The sequence below is a fragment of the Corapipo altera genome, unplaced genomic scaffold, assembly GCF_003945725.1.
Source record: "Corapipo altera isolate COAL_440 unplaced genomic scaffold, ASM394572v1 22b, whole genome shotgun sequence".
NCBI lineage: Eukaryota > Metazoa > Chordata > Aves > Passeriformes > Pipridae > Corapipo > Corapipo altera.
In genome coordinates, this window is record NW_020884876.1 from 12,216,458 (window position 1) to 12,242,125 (window position 25,668).

The 25,668-nt window shown below is 38.4% G+C and overlaps 1 protein-coding gene across 5 annotated transcripts in view; it reads right to left on the reverse strand.

Moving 5' to 3' along the window:
• GALNT7 (polypeptide N-acetylgalactosaminyltransferase 7) overlaps positions 1-25,668 on the reverse strand; it is an 82,846-nt gene that overhangs the window by 21,205 nt on the left and 35,973 nt on the right. For all 5 annotated transcript variants that reach the window (XR_003526445.1, XM_027636002.1, XM_027636003.1 and 2 more), the window contains 4 exons: positions 23,995-24,449; positions 7,455-7,621; positions 1,514-1,644; positions 1,191-1,270 (listed from right to left, as the gene is read on the reverse strand). Coding sequence is in view for 4 of the 5 variants with exons in the window: in XM_027636002.1 (XP_027491803.1) it covers positions 1,191-1,270; positions 1,514-1,644; positions 7,455-7,621; positions 23,995-24,449 (833 nt within the window). In the remaining variant the exon portion in view is untranslated. The remainder of the gene's footprint in view (positions 1-1,190; positions 1,271-1,513; positions 1,645-7,454; positions 7,622-23,994; positions 24,450-25,668) is intronic.

A 25,668-nucleotide genomic window follows, 5' to 3' on the forward strand; every position in this document is an offset into this window, starting at 1 on the left:
TCCTAGTGACCAAACTTGAAGCACTTCCATGTTTTTAAGTGAAATCTTATGAGAGAAAAGAGTGGTGGAAAAAGAAATGTTAACACCATGCTCCTCTTTGAGGCAGCAGCAGCAGCAGCAGCAGCATGCTGCACCCAAGGCTTGGAAGAAGGCTGCCAAGCAGTGCCCTCTGGCACCATGTGTAACCTCCACCTCCGTGGGCAATGCTGGAGAATGCCTCTAAAGCTGCCTGATCTCACCAGCCTTTCTTGTGTCAAACAGTAACACACTCAATGGAAGCCCACAAGCATTTCCATCTTCTCTCTAGTGTCTTGACCCAAATATAGTCTTGAAGTTGAGTTACAGCCTTTAAAACACACAAAACCCAATTCTTCAAGTGAATTCTGGAAGCACAACAGGTTAACAAATAGTTTTTAGGATTAAGCAGCTATTTCATGGTATTAAAGAGTTTAAACATGGTTTCCTAAACACATATACCCTTGACTACACAAGCTAAGACTGTGGTGGCACACAGCAACAACATCATTTTAACAGTTGGAAGAAATGAAACCCCCAGACATCTCTCTCTTCTGTCACCGCTCACAGATCTCCCTCTCACAATGCAGGCACTTCAACCAGAAACTCCTAGCAAGTGCCTGGGCTTGTGGTAGAGACAGGCTCAAGCTCTGACCTCGCTTTGCTACAAACAACACTCCAAAGTACTTCAGAGTGAACAAATAAGGCCATATATCAAGACCAAAGATGAGAAAGTTATAAAACTCTTGAGATCACAGAGGCTTTAAATCCCCATTAAATCAAAACATTTATTGCTACTTTTCCTCTACCAAAAATCAGGTTTTTGTTTAGTTATTTTGTTTAGTCAGGCTCCTTATTCAGCTATAACAGAACATTTTATAACGGTGCCTCAGATCGTTGTAAAAAACAAGAGTTGTCTTACACGTAATCTACACTATGCAAAATATTCAGTATGCCTATTAAAACAAACTATCTAGAGATTAACTTGCCCGACTATTTTCCTTCCTCCTTATGTATCTTTTATGCTGTGGGATAATGTAATCATCATACAGAAAATATTTATATAGTTTGATATAGATATAAAACATATTGACTATAGTTTAAAAAGTGAAGATTGTTACTGTGCCTTTTTTTCCCTAAAAGGTCAGACACTGGAAATAATGGTAGAACATTACCTGTCCTTAGATATAGGAGCTATAAGTGGTGCATACCAATTAATTCCCACCTCACAATGGGCATCAAGGTAAACCAAAACCTTCAAAAGAAAAAAAAAAATATTTCTGTATACAAGATTGCAGTGATTTAATTATGCTTACTTACATTGAGATACAGACATATAAACATGAAAATGAAGATTGAGTAAAACTGATCTATTATTAAAACAGTATCAATAATATAATAATATAGTACTACATTTCCACATATCTATTGGAACGACCAAAACCTCTCCCCCCAAAAAAGATAAAAAAGACAAACTTGTGTGTGAACTGGCTCCTACCTGCCCAAGTTTAGCCTTCTGGGCTCCAATACTTCTAGCTTGGATCAAACCTTCTCTCCTCTCATTTCGAAATACCTTTACAAGGCCATTCCACTGCTTAATATAGTCATCCAGCCTCTCCTGTAAGTGAGCTATCAAATAACAAAGAAAAAAATTATTTTGGTGAGTTTTAATAATAAACAGTTTTGTACTTTTAATACAACCCCAAAATATCTACAGACCTTTACAAGAACCTTTATTTCAACCACTCACAAACACTAAAACTGAGGAGATCAAGACTTTTGACCTCATGGCACAGAGGTTTATCTCTAGCACATCGGAAGAAAAAGCATCTGAAGTAGTTGGTCACACCACAGGGAGCTGGGTCGACAATTCCCAATCACTTCAGTATATGACATAGTAGCTCACAGGTTTTCATCTATATTCCAAGTGGGCAGAGAAGTTTCTACATTTTAGCACACAGACTTTGCTCATCAGATAATGTCACATGTACAGTTGAAGGCACCACTTCTCAGTTAAACTTTTCCTTCACTTTCTGCCTCATAAAATTTTGTGTCAGTCTATTAAATCTAGAAACCTGAGGCAGGAACCCACCATGCTCAGATTATTGCCCTTCCTCATACAGACCTGTTCCCTCCTGGGGAGGTCTTCCGCTAGTCTTCTAATGAAATTAATAAGAATAATTGGAGGGTCAGAAGTGGAAATGGGACCTTTGTCAGTAAAGGGATAAGTAACCACATAATGATCAAGATGAGCTATGCTTAAATGGCTTCGGATTTGTATTTGCATATTGGTCTTTGCCAGACTACTCTGGAAACCACATTCCTATCACACAATGTGAAAAAAGGATCCTAGTGTTGCCCAGATGATTCTGTTGAGAAAACTCATGAAGGCAGCAGGGCTGATAATCAAGCACCTCCTGTTTGAGGCTATGCTGATTTAGCTACTGGTGTTCATTTAAAATCTATTTTTGTTCAAAATTTTTGTTTCAAGGCTCAAAAGAATTGCCTACAGCTTCAGTTTCTCTCAGTCAGTAAACAAAATAAGCCACTTTAGCTACAGCTGAGGCATCCATGCACTGGTTTGCATCAGCTTCAAGTGGCTGATAGATGCCTGTGCTGATCTAATCAGGAGAGGGGACATGTGGAGGTGGAAGAAGAAGGATGTCCCTTTCAACTGCAACAGGCCATCAGGTTACTTCAATAGCAACATTTCTTGCAAACTGAATGAAAACGATGAAGTCCAGAGACTTCTGCAACTTAGTTTCAGTGTATTTTATATTTTATTCTAGTTTATATTTTATATTTATATTTTATTCTAGTTTAAACAAAAGGTACATATAATTGTAGTGGAAATGGTGGGTTTTTTTAAGTAAAGCTTCCAAAATTGAAAATTCAGCAATTTTATCAAAGAACAATCTTCTGAAATCACTATCTTTTGATACGCTTATTATCCTTCCTCTCCATCTTTATAAAAGAATAAGTTTTCTCAACTGAGTTTTATGTATTCTCTTCCCACACACATTTACAATACTTTTGTAAATCCTGGTGCATTAGGAAAACCTCAAGGATACACAAATGTCAAACTATAGAAAGAACAATTTTATCACATATGCTGAATAGAATAACATACCATGTAATAAATAGAGAATATATGATATGATAGCTGTGATATAAATTTTTATAGGATAAAATCAATAGAGTTTTGAGGTCATACTGAAGTGGTACGAAGAGAATCTTTATACCACACCATTATTTATGCTGCAAATTCCAAGTATGTGTTACAGAAGGACTGTCAGGAATGTTTTAAAGATTTAAAACCTTAAGTTATTTCCAGCTCTCCTGCCTATGAAGCCAAATGTTTTAGTTATCAAATGTTCAACTATGTTAGGCTCACAGGGAGCTGTAAAAACCTGTCATATTGATTGTGTAAAGCTTTTCTACAGTACAAGCCTCAGGACTGTGCAGTCCATTATCTGAAACCATGCCAGGGTTAGCAGCAAGTGCTATTTCCCATAGGAAACCTGAATTTTTCCTCCTTCCCATACTACAAAGCCTGCATGACAGCAGTGTATAAAATCCCAATACTTTTAAAGATAAAAATACTGTTTAGCCAGCATTAAATTTTGTTCACCTAGAATATGTATTTATGACATCTGTCAACAGCCTTACAGAAATCTGTTTTTTGTTCAAAAATGTATATTTTATCTTTCAAAATATTATAACCACCAATCTGGCCTTCCCCTGTTTGAGTTCCTCTCTCACGTTTGACCGCATGATTAAAGCATGAATCAGTGTCTTTTAAAAACACATAGTTTCTCCAAAGGATCTTAGGCATTGCAGATTAGAAGCGGGGAGGAGGAGGAGGAAAGCAGGTTTTTTCCCCGTGACTCATGGACATTAGTTTGAGAACTAGAAAAATGGTATCAGAAGTCCTCCCTAAAGCAGCTGCCTTTGACTACCCTGAACTGTAATACAACTAATGTGGGGCTGTCAGCTCTAACACAAACACTGATCAGTGCTTCAGTTTCCCCATGGCAAGCACCATTAAACAGGTTAATAAAAATACTGTTACCTGTCTACTCTCATTACTTCCCTTCTGGTTATCTCACAGGATGTTGCATCAGTGGGAAATACAGATAGCAATAAAGAAAAAATAAGTAAACACAAAAGGTAGACAAAGCCTTTAAATGCTATTAGGAACACTGGTACTGACCTCACAGTCACTCTTTACAGATGCACAGACTACAAAAGCTGCACCAGCTGAGATATTGACCTCTATGCTCCAGAAAGAAAGCAAGCTGGTACCCAAATAGGTAAAAAGTGGTTGAAGACATAATACACAACCGTAATTGTAGGGAGCCTTAGAAAATACTGTTTTATGAATTCTCTTTGCCCTTCCATAACAGCTGTTTCCTTCACACAGCTAACACTCACAGAACAACAAACTGTTTCTATGAAGAAACACAAGAAAAACTGGGAAAAAAACCCCATGTGCAACAGTGTGGCCTCACTGACACTGCTGCAACACTTCTGACTCTAATACAGAGGTCTCCATTGAAAATGGAGATAGCATCATTTACTTAGCTAGGTATCATCTTCTTGTTACTGTTCCCTTTGTGCTCTGACAAAGGAAAAAACGCCAGAGTAGAATTCAGCACATATCTCTGCACAGTTCTCCACAGTCAAATCCCACTGTTTGCAGAAGAGATTAAGGAAAAAGTGTCATTCAGCAAAAAGACTGCTCCCAACTGATTTTATACAAAGAATTATAATGCAAAGAACATTTTCCAAGCATTGTAACTGTTCCTCCCTGTAAGGCATAACATATATAAGCTTCTATGCAGCTGCAACTCCCTTCTGATGAAAGAGGATTTCTCAAAAGGAAGAACAGGTAGGGGTTTTTATGAGACAGTCTTTAGAAGTGTTTGCAACCACTATGTTCCATTTTAATTTTATATTGCTGGAGAAGGCAGCAGCTAAGAAATAAGGACAGTCACACTGAGTGTGAGCAAACATCTACCCAGTCCAACACTGGGCTCCAAGAGCATAAGATGGTCTTTGCTGAGTGGAAAGGCAGATATGAAGTGTGCAGCCTGAAAGTAGGTGGGGAAAGAGAAAATCTTGTATCTGTGCTATCAGCATGGCTTTTCTTCTGGCTGGAAAAGCAAAAAGCTGCCAGCAGCTCTGCTGTGATTAAGAAAGTTTGTGTTTTACAGTTCTCCTAACAACTGGAGATGTCTTCAGGCAGCTTGGCATGCTTTGCAGCCCATACTAGTTCATCCTTCTCTCTGGGGAGAAAGAAGTGGAGTGAGATTCTACCCTCTTGGCCATTTTTCATCTAGAACACAATTTGAATTATTGAAATTAAGTTAATTATATTTACCAAGTAGTAGCCTAAAGCAGTTTGAAGAATTATTATAGTTAAATAGTGCAGTTGCAGCAAGGTGTTCAGAGCAATTCCAGCCTGTGCTTGTCTTCCAGTCACTCATACCTGGGAAAACTGCACCTTGAGCTTTCTGTATTGAATTTTCTGATTCAAGAAAGTTACTTGGGAAATTGAAGTGTGGCAAATATAGAGGCAAAGGTCTACTGGATGTTAGGTCCAGGCTAGCTATATCTGCTAACCATTCATTCGTGAGCAGAAAGCTAGAAAGTTCTATATTTCAAAATAAATTCTTAAAAAATACTGCTTTTATTTAACAAACATCATCTATTGGAAAACTAGTATGAGTTGTTATGCCAGACAAACTCATTCCATGAACTACATATACATTGCAGAGTCAGCTACAACTCACGTGAAACCCAAATACTGAGCCCTATCATTAGTAAAAAATCTGTTAAGTTTTCTAGAGACAGTCAGTGTCATAGTTACTTTATACAGCTCAGTCCTTGAATAGCTCTGAAGGAAAGCTGTGATACCAGCTGAAAAGCAAAACACAGTATATGTCTGCTGACTGAATTATTAAAATTATATTCCTTACGAGAGAAGATGTTTTTATTTTATAGCATGTGCATATATCTAAGCCAAATTCTCAACAGTTGTTACAGGATACAAGAGACTATAATTTAGCATTCAGAATCTTTATTAGACTAAGCTAAACACAGTCAAGTTTACAATACAGGGAACGTTTCCTCTCCTGTTAAAACAAACAGAAAATGATATCTACCTATCTACAGGTACAATGTGAGAATTGACACAAAATAACTATTTTTAATAGTGACTTATACTCAAAAAAAGGTAAACTCAGCTATGTGATGAGTTCAGTTTTAAAATTTATAGTGGATATACCCACAGAAAACAACTCCCACAAGGCTGGAACTGGGAGAAGCCCAGATCACTTAATAAAAACAAGAGTTTCAGAACAGTCATCTGTTTTCTATGCCGCTGCACAATTCAGCTATTATAAAAACAAAGAGGAGGGTATCCTGTGCTGCTGACCAAACTTGCCTGTGCTCCTAAAGTCATCATCATTGTCTAGAAGAGACTGTTACTCCACACATTCAAAATTATGATTTTATTTATGGGTCTACCCTTTTTCTCTTTGACTTCTATTCAAGAATTATGCTGCAATAAAATCCTACAGACTGTGCAGCTCTGATGCACTCTTTTTGAAATTTGTTTAAAGTTTAAAATCAGTCAGATTTCCTCTATATCAGTCAACTTATATCTCTAGGATACCATTTTCAGTTCTTCTCTGTATTCAGCCTTGAGTTGCATTAACACTGAAGTTATCACCATTAAAGGAAAAAAAAATCAGTTTACATTTATATTTATACAAATCACATATAAGTACCTGCATCCTGACTATAAAACCAAGACTAGAATGTAAATCACAAAGGATGAAGAAAATCTCTGGACTTTTGTTGATATGTAGGACTCAAAGAAAGGCAGAAATTAAAACATACTTAAGTTCTTATAAGTTCCTTTCCTAAATATAATGTTTAATTTAAAAAGGATGTCAGAATCTAAAAGCATATTGAAAATGAATCAGATAATTTGATATCCTTAGATACCTTTTAATTACAGTTAAAAACAAAGCAAAAAAGAGACATCTAAATTCCTATATGGAATAAAGAAAGCCTTAGTTATTCCTAATAGGCTTAGCTCAAATGCCTTTGATACTGTTCAAACTACTTGCTTTCACAAGAGCTATGAGGGGTACCAGGTATCCCAGCTTTCTTCTATATACTACTCAACAACTGTGGCAGAGAACTTGCTACAAATCCTGTATTTCAAACAATGAATACAAAGGATTGCCACCTTTACAAGAGCAGTTCATTGGAAGAGCTTTCCCTTCACTGAAAACTCAAAGGACTGTGAAGAAGCAACCTACTTTCCTTCCAGAGTCAACATGGCAGGCAATAAATCAAAAGAAAACTATTTTAAGAAAATAAAAGTTTCCTTTTCTACAAGTAGTGTGTTAATATTCTAAATATACCTTTGTTGCTAAAATCATCAATCAGCACAATTTCTGCCAAGTATTTCCTTGGTGTTCTCTTAATGACACTGTGGACTGTCCTCATGAGCGTGGACCATCCTTCATTATGGAAGACAATGACAACGCTGGAGGTGAGCAGGTTATCGTCATAGTGCCAGTATTTGCATCTGTAAAAAGATTTGATTTTATTAGTTTTCACAATGTGATTACAGAACTGCTTAACAACACCTTTGTGCAAATGACATCTTCAGTCATGGCTATCCTTCAAATTTAAGAGGAAGAGGATTTAAGAGGTAATACAGCTTAAGTGCATTACAGAGGTATGAGGCCCAAAGAGCAACTTCCTTCCCACCTAGAGCCTTTTTTCCTCCTGAAAGAGGTGCGATGCAGCTGGTAAACGATGACTTCTGCCTCAACATTTACATGTTTCCTCCTGTGTAGGTGGCTGGTATTGCACAGACCCCACCAAGAGACCCCTGTCACCACCACCACCACTTTGCTGCTTGTGCAGCCAGTAAAGAACAGTGGAAGAAAAGACCCAGACTGCAGCTGTGATGAGTGTCCTCTTCAAAACATCACACTTCAGGATGGGCTGCATATTTGGCTCACCAACTGCATCATGTACACAATAAGGAAGTGCTGTTTCTTCCTAAGGTTCTTAAAATCATATTTACCCAGTAGAAAGACTCTATAAAATATTTCTGTTTGCTTTATACAGTCCACATGCAGAAACTAAATAATTAGCAAAGTTACATCGTTGTGGCAAGGCAAAACTCATTAATTTCTGCTCTTTCACAATAAAATAAATTTAAACATAGTAAGTAAACTTGCTAGAAGTACAGCAGCAGCACATGAAAAGCTCATGTCATCTGCTCTGCATAAAACTATTTCCTTTTGCAAAAACCATCAGAAAAGCATAGTTACTCATGGGAAACATGTAATCCCATGGCAGAGAAAATGTGATTTTTACTATTCATTATCCATGGTTAAACTTTTAACTTTAACTATAAAAAAACCCCAACCTTACAAAATCCATTCAGCCCTCCATTCCCTTACTCAAAATGCTAAGTCATGTGTTTCACCATATGCAGGAAGTTAACAGCTTTGGCTAAATTTTTGCAATCATACATTTCTCTTTTAAACAAAATACAAACAAAAATTAAAAAAAAAAAAGACTGCCAAACACAAGTTTCAAATCTGGTCCAATTTCAGTGGGCTCCTTTCTTGAAAGATATGAAAACACATGGATAAAAAACACACAAGACAAGAGAGAAGAAACCAGACAAAAATACTGCAGAAAACTCAAAGGAATAAAGTGAGAAACTGAACACTGAAGTGCTGCCAAATTTTAGAAAAAGACAAGAATTCATAAATCATTTGAAAGTGTAATGTCTAAATAAAATTTGACAAAAACACTATCACAATAACAAAGAACACACATTTTGATCAAAGTTAACAGTTTCTAACTCTACAAATGCATTAAATGGGAATTCAAGCAACAGGTTCAATTCAGTATGCGTCTGGCTATAATATACATCTTTCTAGTAGCCAACATGACAGATCACAATTGCATCAAGACTACCCAATGTCAGAAAGAGTGACATAGGAAACGTAACTATTGCCTATGTTCATCTCTATTAAACTTTTTCAATTGAAGTATCTGTATCAATGGGTTCTAGCTTGGTGTGCCATGAAACTGTATTCATTTAAAACATTTTGCATTTCTATTTCTCTGTGGACCTGGACTAGGGTATTTTTTCCTGAGGGGTTAAAAATTTTTTAGAAAACAAGCAATATGAGTATTTCAGTCCACATTTTCTGATACCTATTAATCACATTTATAAACAATGGATTTAATTTGCAACTATAATGTTCATTTCCCCAACTGCATCCCAAAGTAAGACTGTTCACAGTCTCCCTAATTACAATCAGTCCATGTATTTCCTTAACTGGAAGCTTCCCCAGCTGATCACTAGCCTCTTTTCCAACTATAATAATTCAATTCCTATCACCAAACACACAGATATAGCACTTTTGATTTCAATGAGCAAAATCCTTCCTTTTTTCATCTTTCAGCAAGTAAAGTCTTTAACAGAGAAAGTCTGACTTTTCAAAGACATCTATCATGTATTAAGAAATTAATAGTGACAGATAAAAACTTTTAAACTTACAGATGCACAAACTTCCATAGTTATAGTTCTCTATATACAATAAGAAGCTTAAGTGCACAGAAACATTCCTGTGTTTGAAAAGAATGGCCTTAATCATCAGAAATCCCCAGAGTTTTTGAAACTACTTCAGTTACACATGGAAAGAACTCAACAGATCTACAGGTATTTAAAGAGTGTGTCTTTGGTGAAGAAGGACACATTTCACTTATTGTCAGGGAACAGCATAAATATTTATTTCTCACCTCACAGAAAATGAAAGACATTTGGTAGAAACATGCTATTAATTTTGGTCCTGTGGGAAAAGAAAATTACAGAATCAAAACAAACTACAACAAAATGGTATCTAATAAGGTATTTCTTTTCTTAGGTGAGCTGTAAGCAACGTCTGAAATAGCACGATCACTAAAAGTACAACTTACTGACTAAAGTCCTCCAGCTCAATTGTTTTTACACCTGAAGTAGATGCAGCTAATCATAGTTACAAATTACCAACATACAAGTGCTAGACTGGCTGTTTAAAAGGTTCAGGCCACAGATGCCTTCCTTACACAGATCATTCTCAAAGATTCCAGCTGATTACAGAACGCAGTGCTACCATTTGTAGCACAAGCATTTAAACTGTCAACAACTTAGTTAGCCATTTGCAGAGATAAAATTGATATCCTACCTAGGTGTGTTAAGTGGGGTGTGTAAAAGGAATATTTAATATGTTTAATAACAGATTTATAACAGAACTGTGTTGCTTTACGCATATATATTAATTTTGGTGATACCGTTATGTTAAAATAGAGGAAAGCGAGGTGTCATACATTCAAAAAAACAGCATAGCAGCTGAATGTTGTTCAAGAGTTCTGTTTAAGAGGTAGTAGAATAGCACCTTTTGCCTCAAAGGAGAAGGCAGTATGTGATGCACTGTGCCCCTGACCTGCACCTTCAGCAGTTTAGCCAGGAAACTGTTTTGCTCTCCAAATAAAAAGACCACAGTTGCAGACTGCCTTCAAGGGCAAAAGCAAAGCAAACACTGAAAAAGAACTCAAATCTTTTGGTTGCTTATTTCTTCCACTTCCTGCAGTATAGGTTAGTCATATTTAGCAACAAAATGGTGAAGAGCATAAGAATGAATGACAGTATGTAGCTTTATGTAATTTTAAAAAGCTGAACCAAGTACAAACTCCTGAATTTAACAATACATCTGTGAGCAATTTATAACACTTAAGTAATTTTTGATCTGTATTTAATAAATTTTTAAAACATAAACCCAAAGGTCTAGAAAGGCTTTTTGCTATACATCTGACTTAATCTCTTCAAATCTGTCAACACGCTTTACTTTTTAAAGTTGAAAAATCATGTGTTGCTAAATGTGCCATTTGCAAGCAGTGAAGCACTAAATTTATATCTCTAGTAAGACCATGCTTTTAGTTTTTTTCCAGAGACTTTATTTCACTCATTAGACAGTCCATAGTTTGAATCATCAAGCCCATAAGCTCTGATAGACTGCAGTAACTCCTATGCACAATCTTCTCTCTCATCTTACACTGAAAACTAGAGGTTTGAAATATAGTAGTTGTTTCAGATATGTGCAATTAATACATTTTTTAATCTCTGTGGTAATTTTTTCCCAATAAATGTGATGGTTGCTCAGGGATCTGAGCAACAAAAGTCAGGAGCCTCAGCTCTCATTTCCTTCACGTCTACAGGGAAGGAAGCAGGGAAGAGCCTTTCCTCAGTGGAGCAGCACTGACATCCAGTGGTGGGCAAACCACATACCAAGAAATCATAAATGCATTTTCCTTGTGTTTGGTGCTAAATTTTAGAGTACTGTTTTCCCTCCAGGTTTTAGGCACCAAAAAAAGGAAAATAATATGCCTGAATTTCCAGGAACTTGCTTTAGTTTTAAAAGAGAGGGTCAATGTTCAGGCAAAAGCTGCAAGCTATTGAAAACTAGCATGAGCAGATTCAAAGTATAAAAGGGTCTATGACAAAGAGGATTTAAATATGTTTCAGCCTCTAGCTTCATCCGCTGGGTGCAGTCCTGCCCACATACCAGCACAGTGCCCATTCAGGTGTAGCCTGCAGGCCAGCTGTGGCAATACACCATGCACCAAGCTAGTTAACAAAGTCACTTAAAAAAATATTTTGAATTCTTATTGGTATAGCTGAGAGGACGGCACATTGCAGCAGATTTGCAGGAATAACAGGGTAGCATCCTCAAGCAAGTTTTGCCTTTAGATAGGTCACATCACTTTTCCTGAATCCTGTAAAGAGTTACTGTATGGGCAAGAGTAACAGGCGTGCACAGATCTGTGAAGGGCTGGCAACACCTTATCTGGGCAGTGCTGCAGGGAAGAAAGAGCAGCTCTGTTTCCCCTTTCCTTGAGGTACTCATGAGTGAAAGGAAACAACACCTTTGGATCAGTCCATGAATAAAAACTTAGCATTCCCAAATCAGCACCAGCATTATTGAGCAAAACCAGAAGTGACTCATCACTGGAGCAAGACGAAACCTTTCAAAAGGCACAGTAGTGATCTAACTGAGGAACAGGGTGAGTAATGTTTCTTCTGACTATTAGCCTGCATACTTGGAATGTGAATTAGTTCTACTCCCTCTCCACCCCCCCAAGAGGAATAGCACTGTGGGAGCCTGTGTCATGTCAGGATCCATTTATCCCTCAGTCATAAAGCTGTGCACCAGCCACATCAGAAAGGAGCTCTTTTATGGGGGATCCCTCTGGACAACAAGCTGGGCACCTGGGCTAAAGTGCTCCTTGGCTTGAGGAAATTTCTGCTCTTACAGTTTTGGACTCTGTTCATTGGCTTGCTCTTACAGATGTCCTGGGGCCCCACAGTCGTGATCATGGGTACATGGTCCAAGGATGGGATGACCGTACAGACTCCCTGTTAGTAACTGCTGAAGATGCAGACACAGACTCGAATTTTCTCAGGCTAAAAAGAGCCAAGACTGGAGTCTCCTTCTCCTGGAAGAGTAATCCAGCCACCAAACAAAAATGTGAGAACTGAAAAAGGATTGCACCTCGACAGAAAGATACTTAAGAGGGCAATTTAGGACCTTGAGCCAACAGAAGTGCTTCTCATGTCATCCTGAATCTCTAACTCACCCAGCATACCAGCATCTAAGCTCTAGAAAAAGTAAGAGGTCTTACGGCTGCATATTGTGACACTCTTATTTGATATTAGTTTCCCCAGGTCAACTATCTTGCACCTACATTTACCAAGGACACATCAGTACCCTCTGGATTTTAAGCACTGTACTTGTATGCTCAGACCAAAATGTAGCAGCACTGATTCCTCTAAGAGAGAAGGCAGCTGCCATCGCATTCCTGTAAGCACTCTAACAGCCAGCTCCCAAGAAGTTCCTAACAAGCTAATCAGCTGTTGCAAGATGAGGGACCTGAACCAGTACAAAGCTGAAGGTCTCAATTTAGTATTTATCCTGAAACCGAAACTGACGGTTAAACAAAAACTAGAATCTCTCTTCTCCATTAATATAAAATTGTTCATAAATTGTATTTTGAATTTTATTTCATGTTTAAAGTGGTATGAAGCTCACAGTTGTATTATCATCTATTATAATAGCTTTATAGTGCATGCATTTTTCTCATTATTTGAGAGGGTCCAGCACTAGCAAAGCCCAGAAATAAGTTAGGAGCTCTATTTTCATTTGTACCTTTCTTTTCCAGTAAGTCCTGTTCTTTTGTTACAAGGAGACAGTCCTTCAGATGATAGCATGGTGTTTACAAACTTTCAATATTAAATTTAGGGCTGCTCCTTATTTTAAATCATCAATTTATTATGACTACTGCAGTAAATTGAATCTAACCCCTAGGAAAATGGATGAGAATTTTTTTTTTTTTCACAAAACACCATCAACTGTTTGCTCATGTGTATGGCTGACATCAACAAGGTCATAGCTGAGACTGGCTACTAAGTCTAGAGTAGACAGAATAAACAGAAGTAGATTACAAAACTGGGCATTTTTTTTTTTAATATACAATTTAGTAAATCTAATGTTAATACTAGATTTGTTACCTATGAAGCCTTATTTTTTATGCACTATCAACATCAACATAAGATTACAGTAGCTGACTTACAAAACAGGGGTTCTGGAAGAGAAGTGAACAGCCAACCTAAGAAGGACAAATTGATCAGCTAAGTTGTTTTCTTTTTCCCTTTAGCAGACAGCAGGAAAACCTCTATTATACACTACCAAACAGCTTAAACCTACGTTGAAACAGCATTTTCTATTTTTACAGTAGCTACAGGCTTTATCCATTTCCATTCCTGAAGTAATCTGCAAGGCTATGTGACTACATTGTATCATTAATGCCCTTGGGAGAACAAGATACATCTACCATACTTCTGAAAGCATCACAATCCAAATTCAGGGCGAGGTTTGCACAAGGACCCAACACTAGGGATAACAGGAGAATTAAAGGAATAGCCTTTACATTTTTTTTTTAATCACAAGATTCTTGCCCGTATTATCACTTATCCAATTCTGAAAAAGTTGAATCAATAAACATCACAGGGCAGGAAAGCTAGGGCAGCTAGGTAGCTAAAATAAATTGCCTTTCCCAGGGAAGGGGAAGCTCCCATACAGGGAGATGAAGCCAAAGCCCTCTTCTTTCCTGTTTTGGTTTGAAGCGGTGAAGTCCTCCCAGGTCTCTAGGGCTTCTGCAGTCCGGTGTCACATTGTGCATGTCACAGGGAGTAGAGGGGGCAAATGGCTTCCTCAGGACCAGGGCAGGGCAGTGCTGTGGGCCAGCAGCACAAAAGCAGTTTGGATGGGATGCACTACCCTCTCCCCCTTGAGGTGGCGAGCGCTGCATCTTCAGAATTAAGCAGCCACCATATGGCAATTCTTGTTATTTCTCCATTGAGTGAGCACCAGTCGAGGAAGTTATGGCTTGATATATTTGCTTCAAACAGTCCAGGCTGTGCATAACTTTGGGTTTATCAAACATTGACAGGCTTTACCTAATGTAATAGTCAAGCGACTAGAAAGAAGCTTGAGGCAGTGAGCTCAGTCCCACAGAAATACTGTATTTCCACCATGCCTTGCTCATCAGATATTAAGCCTTGAAGTTCCTGCCCATGCTTAGCTGGACTGCATTATAGCTTGTATCAGGCACACACACTTATTTGAATGCTCTAGCAGAGTATGTTCTGGTTAACAGGAGCAAGACAGAGCGTAAGAAGTCTATTTAATTTTAGTCTCACATTCAGATTACAACTCATTTGACAGAATGTTTCCTCCATCTGCCCCAGAATTCCTATGCTGCAAGTCAGCACCTGAAGAGTTACACAAACAGCTGCAGGAAATTGCTCAGACTGCCCCTCCACTGAAGTCAAGGTTTAAGACAGAATTTAAATACACTCCAGGTGCTGTGCTGTACATTTTTTTTGAGTAAGAGGTCATGTTCAGAACTTGGTCATCTCTTTTCAAATGCACACATAAAGAAGTAAGTAAATCCAGCTACAGATAACACACCTGGTGCCTCTGTCAGCTTCTCTGTACTCTTTGGGTGAATTATTTCTCCCTCAAAACTTAACATTTGAAATGCTAGCAGCCAACACTAAAGAGATGAAGGATCCATTTTCTCTGTAGTTTTCACTACTGGGACCTGAAATGTTAACAGAAAATGCTGGGTTTTGCTTTAATGCTCGGAATTCAAATCTTTCCTGACCACAAGGAGATGCTCTCACAATCTGTGGCTAATTACAATTTAAATGCATTCTTTTCCCCTCCAGGACTCTTACCAGCAGTAAAGCAGCTGATAATCTGCAGTGGAAAGCCTTCTTGATTTAGTGTGACCATTATAATTCACCTGATTCTCAATCCCAGCTCTCACTGAGGTGCACAAAGATTTATGTGCACACTATAAAATTAGTTTTCTTCGTTATAGAACAGTTCCAGTGTACTATGTGGCACTTGAATAAAAGATTTTCCCAAGGTACCATGTGAAATGAAACAAAGTCCCTAATGCTCCACTTCCAATGACATAGATATCAAGAATAATTACTGAAATCCTTTTTCTTACAACAGTATAAAATATGTAATTTGGTCAGTGCTACAATTAAAGGAACTAATCACATTCCTGAAGAAAGCAGGCTTTACTCCAGAGTGTTTCTATTCAATCTTCTTAGCTACAACAAGATTGACTGGACAAGTAACTACTCAGTGTAAGAGAACATATTAAATTCATGTTCTTTGCCCAGACTAATAAGACTGTCCATTTCAAATGAGCAGCCAAGACTTATCTGCCTTATTTCATATCCTGAGTAATTAGTTACAACTAAAGATTTTGGTATTTTTTGACTCTAGTCCAATTTTCTACACAATTCAACATTTTTAATAGTACTTGGACCATACAAAGGGTCCAAGCTGTCACCATCAAACTATGATAGGAAAAATATCTTTCCTAACAGCTCTGCCTTACTACCACACAGCTCTGCATGTGTGTATCTTAGTAAAGTTAGAAGTCTTTATTTTTGGCAAGAATTCCCTCCTCTTTTTTTACTAAAAGTAATTGAATAATAAAACAAGCACCCTTCAAACCTACATGTACAATTTTTAAAAACAAGCCAATCCTCATTCACTTTTGTTTTATAAAATGAGATGCAAAAACAATTGTCCAAAAATACAAGCAGCATTGTACTCAAGCAAGGAAGAGTTATTTTTTTCAGGTTTTTCAATAAAAGCTTATTGCCAGTTCTGTTTGAAGTCAAAAGGTGACCCATGGCAACAGATCCAATTATTCAAGTACAAATTTGTATGGCCCAGAGGGTATGCCCTGTAACAGCAATGATGTCCTTAAAAAGGAAAACTCAAACTGGATAATCCACAGAAGGAAAAAACACTTAAAAATATTTATTCTGCCATGATCACACTGACAGATATGTGTGGGTGATACAGTTGAAATTCTGGCTCACACTGGCGAGCAGACAGCAGCTATCTATTGTCATACTGAAAAAAAATCCAGCAAGAGATTAATTTGTCTCATGCCATAAACATTAATGATGTTTCCTCTCCCAGTTAAACTATTCAGGATAAAATTCCTGAGACATTTTTTGAAAGAAGCTGTCAAAAAAAAATAAAATAATCTAGTTTAAATAGAGTAATAAGACTAAAGTCTTCTGGGTCAGTAAGAATAATTTGTAAGTAACTCTTCCATGGGTTGGACAACAACAGCACATCAAGGCTGAGCAAAGCATGTTGAGCTCTGATCCTTTCTTACAGCCAACACCGTTAATTACCCTGGCATGAAATCTGATCAGCACTACAAACATCTCTGGCTTAAGGGCTCTACAGTATTGCAAGTTTGTTAATAGGAAAGATAGGGGGTTTCACAGTGCATCACTTAAAATACACTTTAAGAGAATGCTACTTGACTTCAGTCTCAGTCTACAGTGCACTAAGCACAACCCAAATGCAGCAAAATACAGGAACAGAAATGGCAGATGACGATTTGGAGTGTTCTACTGTGAAAGTAACTTCATAAAGCAAAACCTGCATTGATTCTTAGTTAAAAGTATAAAAAGAGACTACTGCAATAATGCATCATAGATACGTATTTTTTAGAAATACTGAATACAGATTTTTTTTAACAACTCACACTGCTTTGGTCTTGTATAACCAGGTGCAGCTCCAGTGAGCCATACACCAAACAGCCTCTTCTCAGAGCTCTACACATGTAGTCATCAATGGTTTTGTCCATTAGGCAGTTTTATTTCCCTTTTGGTTCTTTCACACATTATTTACGTGTTTCCTAATATCTGTCATAAGAAGTTAATGATTTCAAGTGCTACAACTTCGTCAAAAAGGACTCGGGAATGGCATCTTCCAGGACAACCTCCCCAAAACACAGGAACTGTCCATTGCCACATGCAGTCAGTCAAAGATGCATGGAAGACAACCTACCTGGTTGCACCAAGAACTCCAGAAGGAAGAACAGGGAAGGTAGATGCATGGACTGGCTACCTAGGAGGAGTTCAGAAATATTGCCTGAGCCCATGCAGAGAGAATTAAAGGCAAAGCTTTATGGAGCTGAAATCTATAAGATAGGAAGGGTGATAAGAGCTTGTAGGCTAAAGGAAGACTAAACTGATAAAAGAGATGCAATTTATTGTCAAAGGACACAGAAAAGACTAAGACACTCAACATATAATTTCCTTCAGTCTTTACTTGCAAGGTTTGCTCTCACACCTCCCAGGTCCCCAAGCCAAGGGGCATACTCTGCAGAAGGGAAGAAATATCTACCACAGAGGTGAGTCAGGGACCACTTAAGTGGACATATTACAGCAAATGGGATAAATACAGCACGAGCCCATGGGATTTGGATGGATCACACCAGAGGGCACTGAGGAAGCTTGTGATGTCATTGTGAGGTCACACTCACCAATATTTACAAGGTCCTGGTGCTTAATAGTGGTTCCTGAGGACTGACAAAGACAAATTCTTGCCCACCTTCAAGAACCAGCATCCAGGAAACTATGACCTGGAATTCATTAGCAATGGGTGAAATTTTTGGAACTGATTAACTTTATCCATGAAGGACTGCCTTCTGCTAAAATAAATCAGAATCAGTTCATTGGAGCTTAAATGTGCCAGGGATTGTCTAGCATAAGGACAGAACCACACAGAAGTACTGGCTGCCCAAGAAAGACTCAGACAGCACCTGTGACGGGTATGGAAGAATCAGAGCATCTGACAGGACAGAAGACACAGGTAGGAGACACCTCCTTTTAAAAAAGGAAACTATGAAGAAGGGAAAGACATCTGGTTTTTAATCAAAAAAAACCCCAGATGCTGTTAGCAGTAAGACATACATTCTTTAAATGGACAGGGTGGTGTCCACACTAGGGAAACAGAAACGAGCACTAATTCAGGCCAAGTGCACGTAAATAAGAAGAGATTAAAAAAAAAACAAAACCCACAAAAAACCCCAAACAAAAACCCCAAACCCAAGTTTGAGAAATAGCTTACTGAAGTGTAAAAGCTGCTATTCAAATATCTCTTTCAAACACCAGAAGTAGGATGCTTGCCACAAAGTCTGTTGGGCTGATACATGATCAAAATGAAAAGACACCACTTCAGAAGCAGGAGAGCTAAATTAAGGATTTCCATTGAACTCTCAGCAGTGACCACATAACCAGAGAAGAGATCAAAACTAGGGCAAGTGCACAGTGATACTTTCCACTATATTCCCTATTCCTATCTTCAGCTACCTAAAGCTTAGGGACTTCGTAATTCGGAGATCACAGATAATCTGCCTGATAGCTTCTACTGGAATTCTCTGTTTTCTGCCATTAATAGCCTATTGACTTTTTTTTCACTTAATAAACCCAGTATTTCCCAAAAAATGCAACATAAATAGACAAACAATTGTAGTGTATAACTATTGCTGATTCCAGCCTTGTTATCAAACAAACGGAGGAGGAAAACACAAAACCAATTTTTACCAAAGGGCCCTGGGGAGCTAAAGAATTGCAGACCACTCAATCTGACTTCCGTGTTGAATAGAAGCTAGTAATAAATAACAAAATTAGTAAACCACAGACACAACTTTTGTGGAAAAAAGCCATGCCACAGAAAAAAATTATCATCTTTTGAAGAAATCAAAGATTATGTGAACATGGGTCAGGGTATTAATACAGTAACTGAATTTCTGAAGTATTTGATGAGGTTCTTTGCTTTCTTTACAGGCACAGTTCTTAATCAAATATGGCAGATCTCTTAGATTAATAACTGCTAAAGTCCATTCATTCAATAGACTTATTTTATTCAATTTTTAAGTGAGTTTGTGACTGTAGCAGTATAAATGTCTGTGCTGGCAGCCAAGCAGTCCACCTCCTCTTCCAGGTCATTACTGAACAATAAAAAGTTCTTGGTAGTTGCAATTAAAATGACTATAAACAGCTGCAGAACAATTCAAGAACACTACCAAGGAAATGAGCTGGCAGGAGAGCTCATTGCAAGTGCAATGACTGTATATGAAGTGTTAGGCCACTCAGTGCATATGCTCAGAGACAAACCCTAAACTCTGTATCACCACTGGAAAAAAAAAATTAAAAAAAATCTTGGAGTCAAATGTGGATAGCTCTTTCAGAATTTTAGCTCAGGGGAAATAAAATGGCATGAATAATAAGGAAGGAACATGAAACATTTATATAGTAGCTTCATGGAGATATCTATTGATATTCCCATACTGTGGAGCAGCAGAGTAACAGAAGTACATGACATTATCTGGGAGGAGAGGTTAAAACAAACACCACATTCTGCAGTCACTGACTCAGGATGTCATTAATTTCAGGTGTATATATGCATTTAAAAGACAAGTCTGTGCAGAGAAAGAGGTCTATGAAGCATGATAATCCTGTTGCAATTTTTGGCTCAAGTGTTCCAGCCCACTGATTGCCAGGAATTAAACTTATCCTTTCTTGTATGTTTTCTCACTAGTATATGTTATTGGCCAGAGCTAGAGATAAGGTTGTCAACAAGAACAATCACTAGTTAGACCCAGTATAGATGTATTTTTTAAATTCAATTTTATTTTAAACTTCTCTAGACAAGTGGATCATTATGCAGGATAAACAACTAAGTTCTTGTTATTCCTAGCTACAATTCTCTGAAGTTATCTCTTGAGACTTTTTTTTTTTTGAGAGGACACACCTTGTTACTCCACAGCATCTATCCTCAGACCCAGGTCCATTTTTTATTTCTCTAGTATGGTGTATTTATCTTGGATCCAAAGTAGTCCAGAAGCTTTATCACTCTAGTTTTACTTCGGCTCTACCTCTGTGGAGACTTCTGATTACAAAAAAATAGTCCAGGGAGCAATCAAATTAATATCCTTCTTCCCGAAACCTAACGTTAGTTTTATCACATGTCTGCTAGGAAGCAGGTACAACATGTAAAATCCAATATAAATGACTGCTCTTAAAAGGCTGCCATCTACCAGGAAGATAAAAATAGATCCAAAAAAGGTAAAAATCACCAAGTTTTAAGAAAAAGTTTTCTTCCAGCTACTGTACAGATGTTTTGACAGGGCCTGCTAAGCCCGCTCTACTTCTTTGCAACATTAAATAAGGTGGAAAACAGGTTCACCTAAACCCAGTTTATGTCTTCCCTGGCCCTCCTACAGGGTGCTGAAAAGGCTGCAGTGAGATGAGCCATCTTTGAAAGTTTCTACACTGACTTTTTTATATCCCCATATATTCTTGCTTTTGTTTAACCAAACTTATGACTTTCTGTATGTCAACAGAAGTGCTGGGCTTCAACGTTGAAATATACTGGTTAAAATCCATAAGCCAAGAGTATGTGGTACCAGCGAAACAGAAATATTCTGATGTACCTGACAAAAAATTTCAACACACCATCCAGCATTCCTGTCTACAGCACACAACAAGGGTTAAGGCTTTTTACAGCAGCTGAAACAGCTAAGAATCACCAGCAAAATTCCTACTGAATCAATAAAGGCAGATAGCAAATCATCTTGATAACATGTCAGACTACAAAGTCAAATCTAAACAGAGCAGAATTGAATCCCCCTTTATTGTCATTTCTTCCCTCTTCTCCCTCCAGCAGGGACAAGCCCTAAGGCTACAAGGCTTTTAAGCTGGCAGGGACAACTCTTGTAGCACTATTTCACTCTTGCTAGCAGAGCCTGGGAAAGCATTTGACATACTTCACTGAACAAACCTGACTGCATAGGGTGACACTTAAAAATTCTGATGCTTGAAGGAAGAGAGGGTGAGGTGAGGTCTGCCTGTCTATGAACAAATAACCTGGTCTTTACCAGAAAGATCTTCCTCAATTAGAAATGCCAGTATAGCATTAACTATAAGAATATTACTATATTGCTCTTTGGTAGGATTAAACTGAATTTGACCAGACTTATTAACCACAAAGGCTTCTACTCTTTTTAAGCAGATCAGTGGGAGGAAAATAAATGGTGCATCCAATAGGCGATGTGCTACCTTTTGCTGCATTTCTTGTATCCAATAGGCAATGTTCTACCTTTTGCTGCATTTCTTGCTCATCTTGGGGGATACGCTAGAGAGTGAGGATGTGGATACCTAAAAGCATATATCGATATCAGTCAATCTCACTTGCTTCCCCTCTCTTCTGCTGTTCCCAGGAGACACATGGAAGCTATATACCTTTAACTTATTTAAGCCAATTGCAACCATCCCAGGTATTCAATAAATAAAATTATATCTAAAAGATGCCTTTTGTTCCCATTGTTTTTTCATGCTGTTTTGTTTACTTGCTTAGAACATTAAATAATAAAACATAACTTTGATTTGAGCTACTGGCTTTGACCTCCAAGAAGACTTATCTGCAACTGTGCTTGAAGGAAACTGTTTCTGAAATTCATCTTTCCATAGCTGTCCCTCCTCTTCCCCAAAGTATTTAATCATCTTTGGGAATTTCTATTTATTAATGTCCTTCAGAACAGAAGTGAAGACAAATTCTGAGATTCTACCAAAAATACTTCAGGAAGCTACAGATGTGGAACTATTTGGCAGATACATATCTTCTCTGATGCCCTTCACCTCGGGTAAAAATTGAGGGGAGGGAATACTTGAGTTCTGCTGCCAAAGATATGGCAACTTGCCTGGGCAGAGTCAGCCCAGTCCCACCCACACATGACACGCTGCTGTACTTCCAGAGTGGAGGGCAGGAGGGGAGTGTGCTTCCACCTCCTCCCCTTCTCTCTCTAATGAAGGCAGGGCCAAAGTCATGTTCTGCTAAAATGAACTCCTGGCAACAGCAGGCAGCAAGCCCCCCTGCTCAGTTAATCACAACACTTGATGGGGAAATGCTTTTTCTTTCACTTTCCTTAGTCCTGTTGCCTCCTACAAAAGGGATCCCAGTGGCTGCAAATGCCTCAGCAGAAGCAGCAGTGTCTAGGGAATAACCACCTAAAAAGAAAATGCTGACCTACACGGGTTAGCCAGATCATTTCTTCCTCTTCAGAAAAATCTCTTCAGTGCAGAGGACCAACTGCTGACCACAGCAAAGAAAGAAAAACAAAGAGAACACCCAGGACAGCTGGCACTTCATTGCCACCAGCAGCAGACAGGCACAGTCCTCTCCTCTGACTGCCAGCAAGTGGAAACCTTTAGTAAGTCATCTGAGGAACACAGCCCTAAGGAAGGGAAATGCTGTGCTCTGTGTACTTCATTTGCTTTCAGTGAGCACACACCAGGTAGTAAATTCAAGCAGCTGTCCATGCATGGGTATGAGTCAGACCTGCAGCTGGCCAGTTCTCTCCTGCCTTGAAACGGAAAAAACACACACCACAAAAGGCCAGAGCAGAGGCCCAGTAACCAGAGAGTGACCAGCTAAACAGCTCAGCTATCACAGCTGGAAACAAAAGCCCAGAGCTTGGCACCCAGTCCAGAGATCAGCATCGATCCACTGCTAGAGATGAGGGAGAAGTGAAAATTGCAATGTACTTAATTTCATATCTAAATTCATACACCCTCAACAAAACTCCAACCAAAAAACCAGACTAAAAAATGCCTTACCAATCAATCAGTTAGCTCAGAGACCTGTCCTTAGCTGATATTTAAGAAGGAAAATTATATCAAATGCAGATTAGCCTAAGAGTAAAATTGGCTCCAACATATATCAAAGGTCAGAACAAACTGTGTAAACCTGTTAGTAATCACTGAGCAAATGTTAGTAAACTATAAGAATTTTCCCACAACAAAGTAGACACCCTCCCAGCAAGTAAAAAAATATTTTGTCTAAGATTGCTTCCTTCTTTATGACAAATGCTGTGAGAAACTATTAGAAGACTACTCCAATCATCACTATGGCAGATCTATATTTCTGTTACTGCAGGTAATTAGAGCAGTGTTATTTAAAGAGAACAGTATTTCTTTGTTTCTGTTCTCTCTTTATTTATTTATTTACCTTTCATTTTAAAAACATTGGGGTAAACCAAAACTGAATAAACTAACTAGAATGGGAATGCCTAATAAAGGCAATCCTTCTTTCTTAAAAAACAAATCTTAAATTATAGATTAAGAAAAGATATGACAATGAAGACTGTGGTTAGACACGGAACATGCAAATACATGCAATTACACACTAAAACAAATGACTTCAGAGATGAATCACTGTAGATTTACTCTTCATGAAAGGAATCATTGCAACAGCATTAAGAAGAATATATGGAAACATTTGGTATAGTACAGTACTCTTGCCGGTCAGTACAAGAAGCCTTAAGTATTTGGCCTAATAAATAATATTATTTTAAGCATCAATTAAGATATATGGAAAGAAAATAACTGAATGCCATAAAAACAGAACTACAAGAAAACAAAAGGTTGCTTACTCTTCTTGACGCAAGTCATTAACGCTCCGATCTAGTGAGATCATATCACTGGCCACCATATTAAACCCAAACTCTTTAATGCTGGCTTGAATGGATTCTTTGTAATCTGGTCCTAAAACATATGGCTTTGCTTCCTCTCCAGGGCCACCAACAACTCCGTGAGGCTCAGGCTCTTTGGGTTCAAAATTACCAAGGACTCCAGGTCGTAAAACAGGATCTGGGTATACAAATGTCTGAGGTTTAAATGTGAGATACTGCCTCTGGATGATGTTCTGCTGTTTGTTATCACCACCATGATGATTTAGTTCATTTTTTGCCTTATTTTTCCTTCGAATGGATTCCAAGTCCACTTCCACACCTTCAACATGAGGCCAAGGTACCACAGGTTTGAACTTCTCATTTCCTAGTCCATGGTCTCCTTTGTTTGGCATGGGTCTGTTGTCTTCTTTGTCATCCTATATACACACACAGAGAAACAGCAGACCATATGAATTGATGACTCTTTATTTACATCCAGTAGTTAATGCACTGAGAGTTGGCACTAAATATATGTTAAGCAAGAGGGGAGAAATCTGTGTTGAGAGGCTCAATGAACACGTTTTACTAAAGCTACTGACTGTTGGAGAACATCACTAGCTGTTGTCCACACTTACCTTGGTGCGTTGGTCCTGGAAATCAATTAATGCCCAAAGCATTCCCAAAGACCAAATACCCGTGCAGGACATGTTAACTTGAATGTGGTTCAAGTTGCACACCAAAGTGATGTGCAAGGCGCACTGACAGAGCATTTTATGAAGGAAAAAGTAGTATGGAGGCCAACAATGCCACAGTCCAGAGCATGGCATCCTTGGGCCCACTCTTGGACACTGGGTGTTTCTGAGGTATGCCTGCTGGTGGCTCAGAACTGTATAAGGTCTCAGTGATTGCTAGATACAGCCTCAAGATGCTCCTGTACTGGGAAAGAGATCTGTGACTACATGCAGTCTGGCATACACATCTGTGGCAGCTGTGAGCCACATATAATCCCCACCCTTCACACTCCACATCTCCCCACCCAACTTGCTCCCACCAAGCATTACTCTCTCTGCTACAACAGCAGTGCAACAGAAATGAGATTCCTACCTGGGGAGGAGTGCTGGGGTTGAAGAGAGTTGCCACAGACACTGGCAGCTTGTTTGAAACAAGCCTCCTTGTTTGAAACAATTTTACAGCACTCCTCCCCGTCTCCCCACTTGATATTTTCAGTGATCAGTGAGGTTGATGAGGTTAGAACAAGGCTGGGTGATTTTGGAAGAAACTAGACAGAAAAGCTCTGAAGTGTCTGAGTGTGAAGTCTCCAGGGTGCAACAGCCCCACCCACAAATGCATTCCAAAACCCAGTCACTGCTTTTTCCTATACTACTGTCCAAGATGATGAAGGCAAACATTGCTGAAAGTTCAGATTTCCTGCTCACATTATTTATTTGTAAGCAGGACAAATGTTAGATCATACTGAAACTTGCAGGAATCAACACACATATTTAGCAATGTCTCACTATCTTTTCATAAATACAGAATCAAAAAGTTGAGATCAGAAGGATGCCACATACTTAAACCTACTGAAGGCAGGTTCACAGTTAGATGCAATTTCTGAGAGGCTTGTCCAGTCATACCCTGAAAACACTCAGTTTCTCT